Here is a 15975-nt window from a genome sequence, read left to right as displayed (position 1 = left end):
ATGGAAAGTGTTAAGGCCCTACTGTGAGATGTTCCTGTTGAAGATGAACAACAGACAGACCTTGCAGGTGGTCCTGAGCTTCTGCCTCTCCTTCTTGAAGGCCTTCTTCTGGATCTCCTTCTCCTTCTTGGCCAGCTGGGCCACTTGCTTCGCCTCCTCGTCCTCCTTCTCCTTCGCCAAGCGAGCCGCCTCCAGCTCAGCCTGCCGGGCCTGAAACACATAGATGATGATGTACCTCACATAGATGATGATGATGTACCTCACATAGATGATGATGTACCTCAGATATTAATGATGTACCTCATAGATATTAGTGATGTACCTCACATAGATGATGTACCTCACATAGATGATGATGTACCTCACAGATGATGTACCTCGCATAGATGTTAGGGGTGTAACGATGCATCGATTCTAATCTTTTTTTTTATGTTTTTTTTTTGTGTGTATTGTTTTTATTTACCTATAGTCTATTCATGCCGAGTGAATCAGTTCCCCCAGCCACATTTGTGTATTCAACATTTTTTGGGGAATTAACTGATTTCATGATGCATTGAATCGTTGCCTGAAGAATCGTAATCCAATCGAATCGTTGTGAGGTTGAATCGTTACACCCCTAGGAGGAGAACTGCCTCTCCCTGAACTTCAGCAAAACAAAAGAGATGATTGTGGACTTCAGGAGGTCGGGGTCAGGGACTACAACCCCCTCAGCATCGACGGGGCACCGGTTGAGAGAGTGAACAGTTTCAAGTACCTCGGAGTCCACATATCCGAGGACTTGACATGGACCACACACATTGACAGTGTTGTGAAGAAGGCACGGCAACGCCTCTACTTCCTCAGGCGCCTAAGGAAGTTCCAAGTCAGTCAGAAGATCCTTAAGAACTTCTACTCGTGTACAATAGAGAGCATCCTGACTGGCAATATCACCTCCTGGTTTGGGAATAGCACCGCACAAGACCGTAGCAGACTACAGAGAGTGGCCCGTTCAGCCGAATGCACAATTGGAGGGGGGCTTCCCACTCTCCAAGACATTTACAACAAGCGGTGCATGGGTAAGGCTAAGAGAATAATCAAAGACTCCAGCCACCCAAACAACTGCCTCTTTGAACTGCTGCAGTCAGGCAAGCGATACCGGAGTCTCATGGCAAGCACAGAGAGACTAAGAAGAAGCTTCTATCCTCAGGCCATCAGAATGCTAAATGACAATAACACTATGCAACAACCATCAAATGCACTCAAATGCAAAAAGAATCAAATTGATGTTAGCAAGGAAGGTGCCACCGGGCCAAGCACTGCTGCACCGGGGAAAAGTGTTCGTCAAACTACAATGTTTGAGTGCAACCGAGGCAAGCCCTTCAGCACAGCTTTATCAGCCAAGCTAACTAACCTCCTAGCCCAGTGGATTACAATCAATTGCCGGCCTATCAGCATGGTTGAAGATGATGGACTCAAGCTTCGTCTCCGGGCGGCAACAGGCGACCCGTGTTACAAACTGCCTGCGAGGCGAACTATCATGAGGAGAATCCATGACCAACACGCCAGAGAGAAAGTTGTGAAAGATGAGAAGTTGGCCGCCGCGGCGTGTGTAGCACTGACTGGGGACCATTGGATATCTGTCAGCAACGATAACTACCTAGGCGTTAGGGATGGGTACCTTTCACATTTGAACCGATACCGGTACCTGTGAATCGATACCGGTACCCAACGGTACCTTTTTTCAGTACTTTAGTCTCAAGAAATTTAATTGACCTACCTCAGTCGAAAAAAAAAAATCCAAACTTCAAATAACTACAATTTCGACAGTTTTCGGCTCGTCATTGCTCCGACTGCTTTGTTGTTGAATCAAGTCAAATCCTAGGTAAGCATATATTGTGAGTGTGAACGTTGACATGAAAAGAAAAAAGTAAAAAAAAAAAAAAAAAAATTTTTTTTTTTTTTTATGTTTCTCACTTGATTCGATACTCTGTAGTACCGACGTGTTTCGGTTCGGTACCTCAAAAGTACCGAATTCGGTACCCATCCCTACTAGGCGTTACTGTACACTTCATTGATGCCAGCTGGGAACTCCACTTGTTCACCTTGGGTACATTTTGGAATCGGGAGATGGGCTCATGGTGTAATGGGCCACCTGGCCTGAGAAACGTAAGGAGAAAAAAAGAAGTAAGGACTTACTTCTGGTCATTATTTTTATTTTATTTTTTATTTATTAATTTTTTGCCATTTTAACCCTTTTTCTGCCACGCGTATATCCATCCTTAAGGTGCTCCCATAGTCGAGCAGACTGTACACAGAGCAGACTCCGCGGAGGTCCGCGCGGACTCTGAGCTTTTGATCTCAGCGGACGTCCGCGCGTCAGAAAATAGGAGCTTCGCACTTTGCACTCTGCTGTGGGTCTGCTTTGAGTCCGCGCGGACCTCCGCGAAGTTGCTCTGTGTACAGTCTGCTCGACTATGGGAGGGCCTTTATACCGTCCTCTGCCAGCTCTATTTGTCTATGGAGATGTTCCCCTTCTTTGCAGGGCTATAACTTTTTAAATTGTATTGCTAAATTGACATTACTATGGCCCATTCAACGTCAAGTATCTATCGTTTAGGATGTAGCAACGTTCTACTTTTTCATTCACATATTCATACTAAAATACGGTCTAAAGTATAAATATGTTTTTATCGTTTTCTGCAGCATTCTGCAGAACGTGAGTTATAGCCCTAAATACATATAGATCATCAAATGTAGTTTGATACCGATTGACGTCAGATAAAAAATTTCAATTGTACAAGGTCCTACACGTCATGCCTCATCATCTGCTGGTGACCGGGGGGGGTTTATAAGTCTGTGGCCGACGTTAAATCATTTATTTAGTATGGGTGATATGTTGATCGGAGCAGTGTGTATGTTTAATAATAATCAAACACGCTGAAACTCACCGCAGCTTCCTCGTAGCGTTGGGCGATCGGCGTGGAGCAGAAAGTTCGCTATTATGGGATGTTGATATATGCGATCCATTTCCAGGTTGTATAATACTATATATGTCCAAATCATTTTTTTTTTATCCACTTTTTCTCCCATTTTTCTATATTTTCTCCCATCCCAATTTCGTATCATCCAATTCAACCCTCCCCTGTCACGGACGCTGTTTCTTGCCTCCCACAAGCCAGCTGCAATGTGGACTAAGTCATACATAGCACAAGTCCCCTCCGGTACTTGAGGTAACAGCAGTCGCATCTTTTCACCTGCGCCGCTCGATCTCAGTGGCGAGGAGTAACGCGTGGGAGGCTCATGCTGCGCCCGACACTTCCTGATTCTACTGCGCAGGCGCACCAACCGACCTGTAGGAGTCGCTGTCCACAACGCCCGATCCCCACCCATCAGTTTCCCACCCCCTAATACGGCCAATGTGTATTAGTACGGACGACCAGCTAAACTGAAAGCAAATGTGGAGCTCTGGGCTCGAACTGACGAGCCGAGCGTCTCCAGCATTTCGTGGGGAGCGCCTTGCCCACTACGCCACGTAGCCGCCCATATATGTCCAAATCATGTTGTTTATCGAGTTATTGGCAACGGATCGCTATCCAGTGTATCAAGCTGGAGTCCCGCTAGCGATAGCGAGTGGCCGGACAAAATATGGGTGAGCACCACTTCCGGCGCGTCACTTCCGGTTTTGGTGATTCGCCGATCGGCCACCAGATGGCGGTCTTGAACCGTTGGAGAGTTGAGAGGAGATCAACAGCAAGTCTCAAGTCTCCGTGGGTGAAATATGACAGATGACATGACAGATTTTTGAAATATTGATCTCAAAGACGCTGTACGACGTCATTGGCAGATTACGCATGGCGAGGAATGACGTCTAAAGTCGTCCTTGGCGATTAAAGGGTTAATCTAGATTAACTCCAGGATTGCAGATAGATTAATCTAGATTAAAAAAAATGTATCTATGCCCACCTCTAATATATAGTAATCTACAGATATGTAAAAAGGATTATATGCAGGTATGTACACAGATGTGGATATACCGGTAGATATATGGTAAGAATAATTATACAACGGCATGCAAATTTCTCGATTCTGATTGGCCATTCACACGTCTTTATTGGTAACAATCCACGGTCCTGGGCTCAGGACCCGCCCACAACCAAATCACATAACCCTCCCCGGCTCACTCCGGGAGAAAACAGGATCGCGGAGAACAAATGGTTATGTTGAAAGCACCATAACGACTAAATATGAAGCGATTCTGTCAAGGGGAATGTGTTAGTATTTTAAACAATGTTGGATGATGTAATTGATGGGTCTTGACTCAATCTAGAACAAAAGAAAAATCGCGGATTGATTGATAGATTAATTGATTGATTTAAATTTCTTCCTTCCTACTTTCCGACTGCAGCGTTCTCTCTCACACTGTCCGACGCTGGCGTACCCACAAACACACACATACACACACACACACACACACACACACGCACACACACACACACGCACACACACACACACACACTCCTGTCTGCAACAGCGGGGGAGTCAGACTGAGAGAGAAGCAGCGCTGTTTTAAGTGAGCATGGTCTATTGAATTGATTGATTGGTTGATTGCTAATTTTATTACTGTACCCCTGGTTTCCAACTGGTTAAGTTTAGGCTAAAAGAAATAAATAAAAAAATAGGGCGAAGAAAACGTTTTTTTCCTATAGGGCAAAGAAAACGTTTTAATAAATGTTCAATCAATCATTCCAATAATACACAGTTGGATGTGTTAGTTGGTTGGATGCACTTCAAGCTGCTTCCACATGAGGCAACTTCTCTCAATCATTCCAATAATACACAGTTGGATGTGTTAGTTTGGTTGGATGCACTTCAAGCTGCTTCCACATGGAGTTGTGGGAACTACTTTTTCTGGCGGATGGTTTTTTCAATAAATCTTCGATTAATGTGTGTTTATTGTATAGAAATAAGGTTGGATGAATCTGGCAGTTGTATAAAAGCTTTACATCACACGCAGGAGTGGTTTGTGACCAATAAACCATGCCTAGGGGGGTCTAACGACCCTCGGCTGCGCCTCGGGCCTAACAACCACCCCTAGGCATGGTTTATTGGTCACAAACCACTCCTGCGTGTGATGTAATGCTTAAATACGCATATATATATATACATATAGGCATGCACCCCCGGATTTTTTTTTTTTGGGTACATTTTAAAGTTAAATGCATCAATCTGGTGCACTTTGAGAGCAAAATAAAAGAGGCTAGATCTATGATGAACTTTGTGCTCAAAACACAAAATCGACTAGAGCTTCCCAATCCTCTCCTCGAAGCACCCCAGCCGTTCAATGTATTTGTTAAATTCCAACACCAGCACACCTGATTCAATTTAACAAGCCCTTCATTAGTTGAATCAGGTGTGATGGTGGTGGAATTTAACAAATGCATGGAACGGCTGGGGTGTCTCGAGGAGAGGTTTGGGAACCACTGGACTAGAGCAGGGGTTTCCAAATCAAAACAAAAAGAAATTATGCAGTCAGGCCACTGAACTTAGAAGCAGGCCAGGCCAGTGTTTCTAGTTGCACCAGCGCAATAGTTAGATAACCTAGGTGGGGAACAACCAGGAGATCACTGCAACTCACACAAGTTGGAGAACTATCTCTCTCTCTCTCTCTCTCTCTCTCTCACACACACACAAGGGAGCCGCATGTTATTGGTGGAGGCGGGACCCTTACAAAAAACTGCTAATCATTGACACATGTTAGCCTGTAATAATCCCCCCCAGAAAAATCTACTTTGCATTTGATATATTGCAAATATATGCCATCACACACACACTGGCATTTAAAGGGTTAGAATTATAAAATGAATATGTGGTGTTATGATCAGGGCTGAAGTTGAATAAGATTTTTTTTTTTTTAGAAAATAAAATATACTGGATTACTATTACAACTACTACCAATACTACTACTAAACTTTATATTAAAAAAATATATATCTAAAAAATATACAGCATTATTGCACATAGAATAGAAAGAAATACTTTTATTATCCCGTGGGAAATTTGACACTGCAAATCGCTCAACATTTAGACAGAACAGGTCACGAATTAGAATAATAAAACAAATCAAGTTGCCTAGGATAAGAGTAGAGTAAAATAGAATAAAAATGGAATAAAATATACAGTAAATAAATACAGTAAAAATATACTGAGACACATCATAGCAGCATGGGGGAAGGGGTACAGGTAGTAAAAAAACACAAGCAGTGTAAACAAATGTCAATATAATTTACTATCTAACTAACTGAAATATATATTCAGTGTCACATAAGGTGCAGTATGCATCAGGTAGTGTTATAATTTACTATCTAACTAACTGAAATATAAATTATTCACAGTATCCACATAAGGTGCAGTATGCCTAAGGTAGTGTTATTGTCCTCCTTGGGTTCCTATTAGTCCTAGGTCAATGTCTGGCAGCAGTCGCTGCCCCCTGTTGTGGAGTCTGGAGGCCGCTAGTCGCGGCCTCCTGCCACTATGGAGCTGCCACTCTGTGCTCAGTGATGCAGTGAGGCACAGTGATGCATTGATGCATTATATAGTCTGATGGCTGTTGGAATGAAGGACTTCCTGTGTCGTTCAGTGCTGCATTTGGGTAGTGTGAGCCTAGCACTGAACATGCTCCTCCTGTCAGCCAAGTCTGTGTATAGTGGGTGGGAGGAGTTTTCCCTCCCACACATGCTATCATACAGAGTTATATAGGTTATATGCAGGTGTATAAGTAGGTATATAGAAGGATTATGTGAATAAAAGGAGTTTGTTAGCGAATGAGTTTAACCTCAAGTTGAAAATTTTATTTCTAAGACATCGGGCCACAGTTGTTGAAATATTTATTCTATAATTCATATCAAGATCACCAGGCCTCCTCCTTCAGCAGCACATGTGCAGCACTGACCAGCCTCTGACACAAGAGGATAAATATAGCCCGAGCACCTCCTCCCAGCAGCTGGAGAACCAACGGCTGCAGAACTCGAGAACCATTAGGAATGTCTGACCACTTAATAGGCCTTTCACACCGGCCGGGCTCCGTGCTGGAGCGGGTTCCCGAACCAGCCGGCGCGTTCACACACCGGGAATAATTGGTTCGGGAACATGAAAAATCGGTGCTCAGTGTTTTCTTAGAGGGCCGAACTAAAGCCTCTGTCATGTTCCGAACCAATTATTCCCGGTGTGAACGCGCTGGCCGGTTCGAGATTACGTTCGGGAACCGGCTCCGACACGGAGCCCGGCCGGTGTGAAAACTCTAAGTGTGTCCGACTCTTAATCCACCAAAACCTATATCATGCCAGTTAGGGTACCTTGTGTATCTTACTCATAGTGTATATATATATATATATTCAGATTAAAATCTTTTATTGCCTATATGTATTATTATAGTATATTATAACCACTATCACAACCAAATTTCCCCAAGGGGATTAATAAAGGAATAAGTTATCTTATAACGACAATCACATTATCAGGGTATCTGCGGGTTTCAGCCAGTTAAATGTAAAGAATTTAAGACCTTTTTAATACCACAATATAATTTCATCTTCCAACAGCTGCCCCCCCCCCCAAAGTTTAATAGCTGCACAAATTAAATGTAATACTTTTTAATACCACGCAGATGATGCCCCGATTATCAACACTTTTTAATACCATACTATTATATACTATTTGAGCCAGGCGCGTCAGACGGCTGCGAGAGAGGCCTACCTTCTCCTTCTCCTCCTGCTCTCTCCTCTTGGCGTCCACTTTAGCCTTCTTCTCAGACTCCTTCCTGGCCTTCTCGTCGTCCTTGAACTTCTTTATTCTTGGGTCAAAGCTGTAGGCCGTGTCTAAAGAGAAGCAGAGTGTCACAGATTATTTCACTCATATTTTTTTATTCAGATTTGATTGCCTATATTTATGTCTTTCTACCATTACCCTGCCCATACCTCCCCTCCACCTCCCGGACGCCCGAATTTCCCCAAGTGGATCAATAAAGGAATATCTTATCTTATGCAGTGACCACATTAAGCCAACATTCCAGAAACAGGGAAGGTACAATTTGTCGTGTGGCAGTGAAAGGGTTAACCTTCTGTACTGTCACAGTGAAAGGGTTAACCCTTTGGTAGCGTGGCAGTGAAAGGGTTAATATACACATTTGTTGGCGGCAAAAACGGATGAGTAAAAATATTTTTAGGAATCTCATGAAGGCCAATGAGGACGGCCCAACTGAAGTCTAATCTTGTGGTGCAACAGTAGTTCAGGAGGTAGAGCAGTCGTCTGGTAATCCGGAGGTTCCCGGTTCGATTCCCTCTCCTCCCGGGCAGCGTGTCGAAGTGTCCTTGAGCAAGACACTTAACCCCTAACTGCTCCCGATGAGCAGGTCGGCACCTTGCATGGTTGCCTCTGCCATCGGTGTGTGAATTAGTGCACTGCAACCTTGCCCAGGCCCGACGGGGCCCGGCCCGGCGGGTTCGGGCTGGGTAGGGCTTTTTTTTTAATAAATAATTCGGGGTCGGCCGGGCCGGGGCACCGCCGTTTTTTTTTTCTTCCCTTTGTTTTAAGATTCGCTTTCTCTTTTGCGCCAGAGAAACATTTGGATGTAATTACTGCAGCGCGCAGAGAGAACTCAGGGGACAAGTTCAACTCGATTGGTTGTGTTGGAATATAGCCAGTTGGCGAACGTTTTAATTTGTTCTTGGGATGTATGTAGCCGGTTTTGTTAACGGTGTTCAACGCGTTGCTGACGTCTGGTGAGTGATGTTTACCATTTGCTGGGTCGCGACTGCTACTTGTTTTGTTGTGATTTTCATTACGTTGCTCTGCTCGAAATCTGATTTCTGTTTTCTGTTTGTTTGTTTGACTGAGTAGGCTATCGTGTGTCGTGTGTGTGTGTGCGCGTGTGTCAAAGAAGATTCTATAGCCTTCAATACGTTTTACGAGGCTGATGTGTGACAGTGTGAGTCAGTCTATATACCGGTAAGCGAGCACTGGGAGAGACGGCATTGCGAAACAGGCTATGTAAATGCTTCTTAGTTTTGTTTATTTATTACGTTCATATAAAACCGTGTTTCGAATATTTAAAACAAATACAAAAAATTTAATATTTTAATAATAATAATAATAATAATAATTTTTTTTCAGGTTTTCACACGGGCTAGGGCTTAAAATATTATTTACAGTCAGGCTTATTTTCGGGCAGGGCCTGAAGTTCAAGGGCTCGGGCAGGGCTCGGGCTTTATTTCAAGGCCCTTGCAGACCACTAGTGTGAATGTGTGAGTGAGTGAGTAAAATGTGAGGAACAAATTGTAAAGCGCTTTGGATAAAAGCGCTATATAAAAATGCAGCCATTAATCTTTATTTGACCAAGTCATCAGTGTTATATCAGATATAGATCAAACCTTACCAACTAATGTTCGCATTCTGTTCATCTCTTCTTTTTTCCTCTGATTTCTGGAAGAGCGATTCTGCTTTTCAATCCATCTCCTCTCGTCTCGACTGTGTACAAGAGGTTCAAGTAGAACAGGTCAGACATTAATAGACAACATTAGAGAAATGGAGGGGGGAAAAGCATAATGGTCCTCTGGGTGGTTATTGTTGTTGTGGTGATATTGCTCACCATTCAGCCTTCTCCTTTTCCTCTTCATCCAGATAGGAGAATTCTCTCCAGGAATCAAAGTTGTACCTTTATTGAAAATAGACAACATATCTCTTGAGCAAAAACCATAATTCTGTCTTCCGCTCATTCCAGTTACTGTACGTTTAATTAGCATTTCTGTTTAAACCCATTAACTGAAGATTCTCTATCAAACTAAAAGTACTGTCCTTCTCCAGTGCCCATGTGAAACCGGGGGGGCAGCTGAAGACAGCCTTGTCGCTCACTCAGGGGTAGCCAAAAAAACTCTGGGCCCTGTGCAAATGGTGTCAGTTCCACCCCCACCACACACAGAGCGGTGGCCTAAAGGTTAGAGAAGCTGGTTTGTGACCGGAAGGTCGCCGGTTCGAACCCCGGGACCGGCAGGAAATAATCTGGGCTGGGGAAGTGAATTCATAACTATCACCCATCCCCCTAACACCAACCGCTGAAGTGCCTTTGAGCAAGGCACTTAACCCCCAACTGCTCCAGTGGAGTTGCTCAGTGGCCAATGGTGTCAGACTGTGGTTGTACTGGGCAGCTCCCAGGTGTGAATGTGAAGCATGGCATTTCTGAAAAAGAGCATCCGTGCTCAGCGAACCTACCCTGGGTAAATAAAGGTTAAACAAACAAAAAAACACACTTCTACACCCACTTACCAAAAAGAGTAAAAATTATCCACTTCCTCAAAAGTGGACTCCAACGTTCCTAATTTGGGCACATGTTTTTTGGAAGACCATCTGGCGTTTCGCTCGAATACAGGAAAGTACGCCTCGAAAAAGTTATCTTTGCCTTCTCCCTTGGAAGGCACGGCATTGTCGAAGGTGGGGTCGATGCTGTCGAACGCTCTCCTCTTCACAGGGTCCGACAGAGTTTCAATAGCTGGGAGCAAAGACACAAACAAACCATCAGATTCAAGAGGTTTATTTATCACATACATACCAGGGCATTACAGTGAAATGCATGCCTGCTTCGATTGTGCAAGAATACAATAGTAAATAAAATAAGTAGAAGATAATAAAATAGACATAAAATAGACATGATGAAATAAATAGACATGTTAAAAGTCCTGAGATAATAAATGCAATACAATTTTAGCTATGAATTAAAGGCACTAGGTCCTATGTACACTAGTATACAATATACAGTTTTACTCTATGTCCCTATGCTATACTTGCTATTACTAACTATACTATACAAGAACCAGAGGAGTTCTTTCCTTAAAGGGACCTTTTTCTATCGTTTTCTGCAGTAGCGTTTGGCGTTTCTTCCCTCACGCTATATAAAAAGATTCAACTGTATATGATCGGTATACGTTATGCTTCATCATGCGTGAAGGAAAGGGGGGGGGGGGGGTCGTTTATAATTCCCCGATCATCAGTAAATGCTTTATGTAGGTTGGGTGATATATTGATCAGATCGGTTTGCTCACAAGGAAACTCACAATCGGGTTGAAAATAACGTTATATTCCTCTTACCGTGGGTCAAAGAGACTGGCGGTGAAAGATCCCAATTACACGACGCCGATCACCTAGGTCCATTTCCGGTTTGTATGTCGCAATAAACGCCGAAATGATATCGATTATTAAGTTTAGAAGGCGATCCATTATGTACATTGTGTCTGTCGGGAGTCCCGCGACGATATGTGACGGCCGGATGATTTTCATCGGCCACATCCTGTAGGCGAGTGTAACTCGCCCGACCATCCACCAGGCGGCGGTATTGAGCCATCGTTGCAGTCACCTATAGGGTCCAGCTGCAGCGTCGCGGGTGTATATATGAATTATGAATGCCATGGTGAAAAAATGAAATATTGATCTCAATAACGCTGTACAGCGAGGTCTGGCGCTCAACGCATGGCGGCCAATAACGCTGTAACGCGTTTCCGGCGCTGGATGTGTTAAAGTGTCCTTTTCTTATGTGTTTAAAGTGACCTGTGGTGCGCTGGTCAGTTAGATGTAGGTTTAAAACCGGCAGGGACTTTATCATGCCAGTTAGGGGACCTTGTGTATACTGTTTATTTTTATCCATAGTATACATTCAGATTCAAATTCTTTATTGACTATATTTATGTAACTTATAATATAACCGACAGGGCATAGACCCTCATCTGCACCCTTGATTACAGTTTATATTCAGAATTAAATTATATTATTTACAGTTTATTTTTCTCATATTTTTATACACCGATTACATTTGATTGCATATATGCATGTCTTTCTTCCATTATCCTGAACATACCTGTACCTCCCCTCCCCCATGCTGCTATGATGCCTGAATTTCCCGAAGTGGATTAATAAAGGAATATCTTAAAAAGAGACCTAGGGAAAAGAACGAGGCGAGGAGTTCATTGTTGTAAATTTCGAGACCCTGTTTTGAATGTAAAGCCTTTATAAATGTTTGATTGTCCATGGAGACCATTACCTTTAGTTATACACGTGAAGTAGTCGTTGGAGACCATTACCTTTAGTTATACTGTATATTATATTGACGGAAGGATCATACGGATCATATGGATCCCCAATGGTTTGATTTATTTCACGTTTCATAATATGAAGGAAAATATATTGTTTGATATTTATCACGCCTTTTTCAGAGGTGCGCTGCTTTGTATAAATGTCCATTCTATATACCGTGAACGTTCATTAATTTGATCTTGCTCCGAGAGACGAACCCCATTCTGAGAGATTGAGAGAATACATTATTCTATTTGTATGCTGGTGTAGTTTGTAGTAGTAGTGTGTGTAGTAGTGGTGTAGTTGGTGGTTTAAATAAATCACCTATAGCCTACTAGTTAGTCTCCCGTTGTATTGGTTTGCCCTCTTGTGGACATAATGCGCAACAATAGATATTCGAATGGTACGAACCTATGTTTTTATTTTTTAGGGAATATTCTAATGTCATTTTTGGCCAATTTTGACAGCCCTAGAGACCATTACCTTTAGTTATGCAGGTGAAGTAGTCGTTGTCTCCTTCTACGATCTGCTCTCCAGCTGCTTTCCTTTTGTCAGGGTGGTGTTTCAACACCATAGCTTTGTCTGTTGACAAACAACTCATATGTTGACATGCGCAGTAATATACGGGTCTTAGTCAGGATACTTGAGTATTCCATTCATGTCAGTCGTGCATGTGAAGGACATTACTTTTATAAATGTAATATATAATAGAATACATAATATATAAATGCACTAGTAAATGCTGCTCTCAATGACAATATGATGAAAATTGTATTACAGCAATCTAAAGAAGGGCTAACCTTCTGTCGTGTGGCAGTGAAAGGGTTAAACCAATCAAAGAAATCCAACAAACAGTAATGAATACATAATGTATCCTGTAGGGGGAGCTACTCACGGGCAGCTTTGATTTGTTTCTGTGTTGCCTTGTATCTCATGTGGACCAATCCCAAGACGGCGTAGTGGTCTTGATTCTGGAAGTGAGAAGATTCAGATTCGTTTATCGTCACGTATTTACATTGTCATTTAGCTGACGCTTTTATCCAAAGCAACTTACAAGTTTTGTACAAAAAGACAGCAGGAAGAGTACAACTCTATCAGCTGAGTAACAATGTTCAAAGTGTTGAGTGCTATTAGTATATTAGGACAAGTTCATGACAGTATGGTTAGATTTTTTTTTTGTTTTCATTTCAGATAATGATTAATGGTATTTTCAGTACCTTACAGCAACATTTATTAAAAGTCTATTCTATTCTAAAAAAGAAAAGTGAAATTCGATTTGTTGTGGTCCCTCGACCGTAGCAGCTTCCAATAATATAAATACAATAAAATAATCATAGAATAATAAAATAAGATAAATTGACTAAAATAAAGATGACTATATACAGTTCTAAAAAGTGTGCAGTGCAGATAACAGGATGAGATATTATACTATATAACATTTAAATAGTTATATAAAGTATGTTGTGAAGAGTTGACGGTCGTATGGGTAGGGTTGCCATGGTGATGTGAAATTGCCCACGACAATAAACTCATGAGACCAGACATTTTACAAAATGACGCTCAATATGTGTAGAGTGCTTACTTTGATATTTAACATTACGTGGCTACATTGATCCACTGTGTGTCCGTCTACATCCCCTTTTCGTTCATTTTCAATGACTACTAGTATCCATTTTTGGACAGACAAGAGTTGACGTTAGGTTTCGAATTTAAAAAATAAACCAACGGACAGTAATGCCTTGCCGTTAATTTTCTATCTATTGATTGACGGATCAATGTAGCTGCAGACTTATTTACAAACATACTATTGCTGGTCTGGACTGGTCCTCATCTCCTCTCCAGTCGAGCTGCTGCACTCGACTAAACTAAATCTACTCTAAATGAAAGTGAAACTTGAGCTACTCTGTACTGCGACCTATACAATAGATCTGCTGTCCACGCAGACATGTTCCGTTTATAATGTTGTCTGACTAAGTATTGAGAACACACTTAGTATTTCAGTTTCAGTTAATGTTGTCTGACTAAGTATTGAGAACACGCTTAGTATTTCACAAATTAAGGTTGTCATTTATTTTTATGGATGTGGGAACTGATATGTGAAAATTAACTGAATGGGTTTTATTTCTATAAAGAAAAGCAAACACCAGTAGGCAAGTAATGTACTCAATGGAGCCTGAACGCAGAGTAACACCGGTATCACCGACTACCACAGGAAGCCTACATAATGGCCTGTGTATCACTGACTAACACAGCAAACCTACACAATGGCCTGTGTATCACTGACTAACACAGCAAACCTACACAATGGCCTGTGTATCACTGACTAACACAGCAAACCTACACAATGGCCTGTGTATCACTGACTACCACAGCAAGCCTACAGAATGACCTGTGTATCACTGACTACCACAGCAAGCCTACACAATGGCCTGTGTATCACTGACTACCACAGCAAGCCTACATAATCATTTGGCCTGTGTATCACTGACTACCACAGCAACAAGCCTACACAATGGCGTGTGTATCACGGACTAGTACCACAGCAAGCCTACACAATGGCCTGTGTTTTGACCTGCATATCATGTATCTTTAACAGTAACTCATCATATGGTGTTTTACCTTCTAATAAGCAGCTATTTCATAATCACAAATAATATGTCCTAATAATAGAATGTTAAAGTAAGACATTACATGTAATGTATGTGTGTGGCGGGGTCAAGGGTCATGGGTTATAGGTCAGCATCCATCCATCCATGTTATCTGGCCTGTACCTTCCAGTCTTTCGGATCCAGCATCCGGAGCTGCGGGTACTCCTCCAGCTGTAGCTCTTCATCCTCAGACTCCTCCGACAGCTCCTCCTCTTCCTCCAGCTCCTGGAAGGAGGCAGACACATTCCTGGTTCTCCTCTTCACAAAGGCCTCAAACCATCTCCCCACTGGCTCCACCTGGATCTGCACGGAGGCTGAGAGAGACAGAGACAGAGAAAATAAGGTGAGCGAGGTTGTCAATCACTTCAACTCAGCATCCTGTTTGGTGGCGTTAGAAATAACAGATTTCAACTGATTATAGTAACAGACAGCAACAGGTGTTAGGAAATAATAACACAGGCAAATACCGTTAACGAATTCTGCAATGTAAAGTCAAGTAAAAGCATGTAGAATACTGTAGAGTGAACTTTTATGGTATCAACTGAAATCACTGCAGGAAGTGCATTCATTCAGTTGGTGCCAGCTAGCCAAATGAACGCATGCCAACACAATTTCCAACCACCTCGTTTTTTCCCCATGTGTTAAAATGAATATCCGATGACTAAACTAAAATGAATGAATCACGCATAAGGGGGAACACTCGGCGACCATGTAATCCGCCAGTTAGGCATAAAAATCAAGTGCACCGCCTCAAGCCTTGTTAGTGATAGCTTGTTAGCTGCAAGCTAACGAGTGTCACACAGTGGTAACACTAGCTAGCCGAATTTGGCCTCATTCAATGCTTAACTTACCAGCAATGGCATTGCAGACGACTGTTACGTCCCCGTCCAATGCTTCTAATAGCATCTTAAAAATCGAAAACTACACAAACATTCAGATGCGAGATTTATTTAGTTAGCGGTCTCTAAAGTGCCGGTATGTCGCCGCCTGTATTAACACCACATGGGCCTCAGTGTCTCTGCTGCCTGTGACTGAGAGGGGAACTCTGGTGTGACCACCTAACCAGTCCCCTTTCTGCTTTTCTATCAGCGTTTGTGTTCCGGGCTCGATAATCGAGTAGGGTCCAGCTGCAGCGCCGGAGAATCCTCTCAAGGGGCAAGCCTGTGTGGCAGCCACAGAGAGCGCGCTGATTGGCGGAAAGTACGGACGTTTCTCAAAGTACTCGGAGGTGCAT

The 15975-nt window shown here is 42.6% G+C and overlaps 1 protein-coding gene across 1 annotated transcript in view; it reads right to left on the bottom strand.

Annotated features, from left to right (window-relative positions):
• The window catches only part of dnajc2 (DnaJ (Hsp40) homolog, subfamily C, member 2), a 43442-nt gene extending 27668 nt beyond the window's left edge, over positions 1-15774 (bottom strand). The window contains exons 1-9 of the mRNA XM_084331133.1: positions 15593-15774; positions 14865-15055; positions 12989-13064; positions 12577-12675; positions 10297-10519; positions 9623-9688; positions 9410-9501; positions 7732-7853; positions 61-210 (exon numbers count right to left, since the gene is read on the bottom strand). Coding sequence (XP_084187259.1) covers positions 61-210; positions 7732-7853; positions 9410-9501; positions 9623-9688; positions 10297-10519; positions 12577-12675; positions 12989-13064; positions 14865-15055; positions 15593-15647 — 1074 coding nt within the window. The 5' untranslated portion in view covers positions 15648-15774. The remainder of the gene's footprint in view (positions 1-60; positions 211-7731; positions 7854-9409; positions 9502-9622; positions 9689-10296; positions 10520-12576; positions 12676-12988; positions 13065-14864; positions 15056-15592) is intronic.
• Positions 15775-15975: the final 201 nt, after the last annotated feature.

The sequence above is a fragment of the Notolepis coatsorum genome (assembly GCF_963971535.1).
Source record: "Notolepis coatsorum genome assembly, chromosome: 15".
Classification (NCBI taxonomy): Eukaryota; Metazoa; Chordata; class Actinopteri; order Aulopiformes; family Paralepididae; genus Notolepis; species Notolepis coatsorum.
Note: the sequence above shows the minus strand (reverse complement) of the source record. Positions and strands in the feature narration are given on the sequence as shown.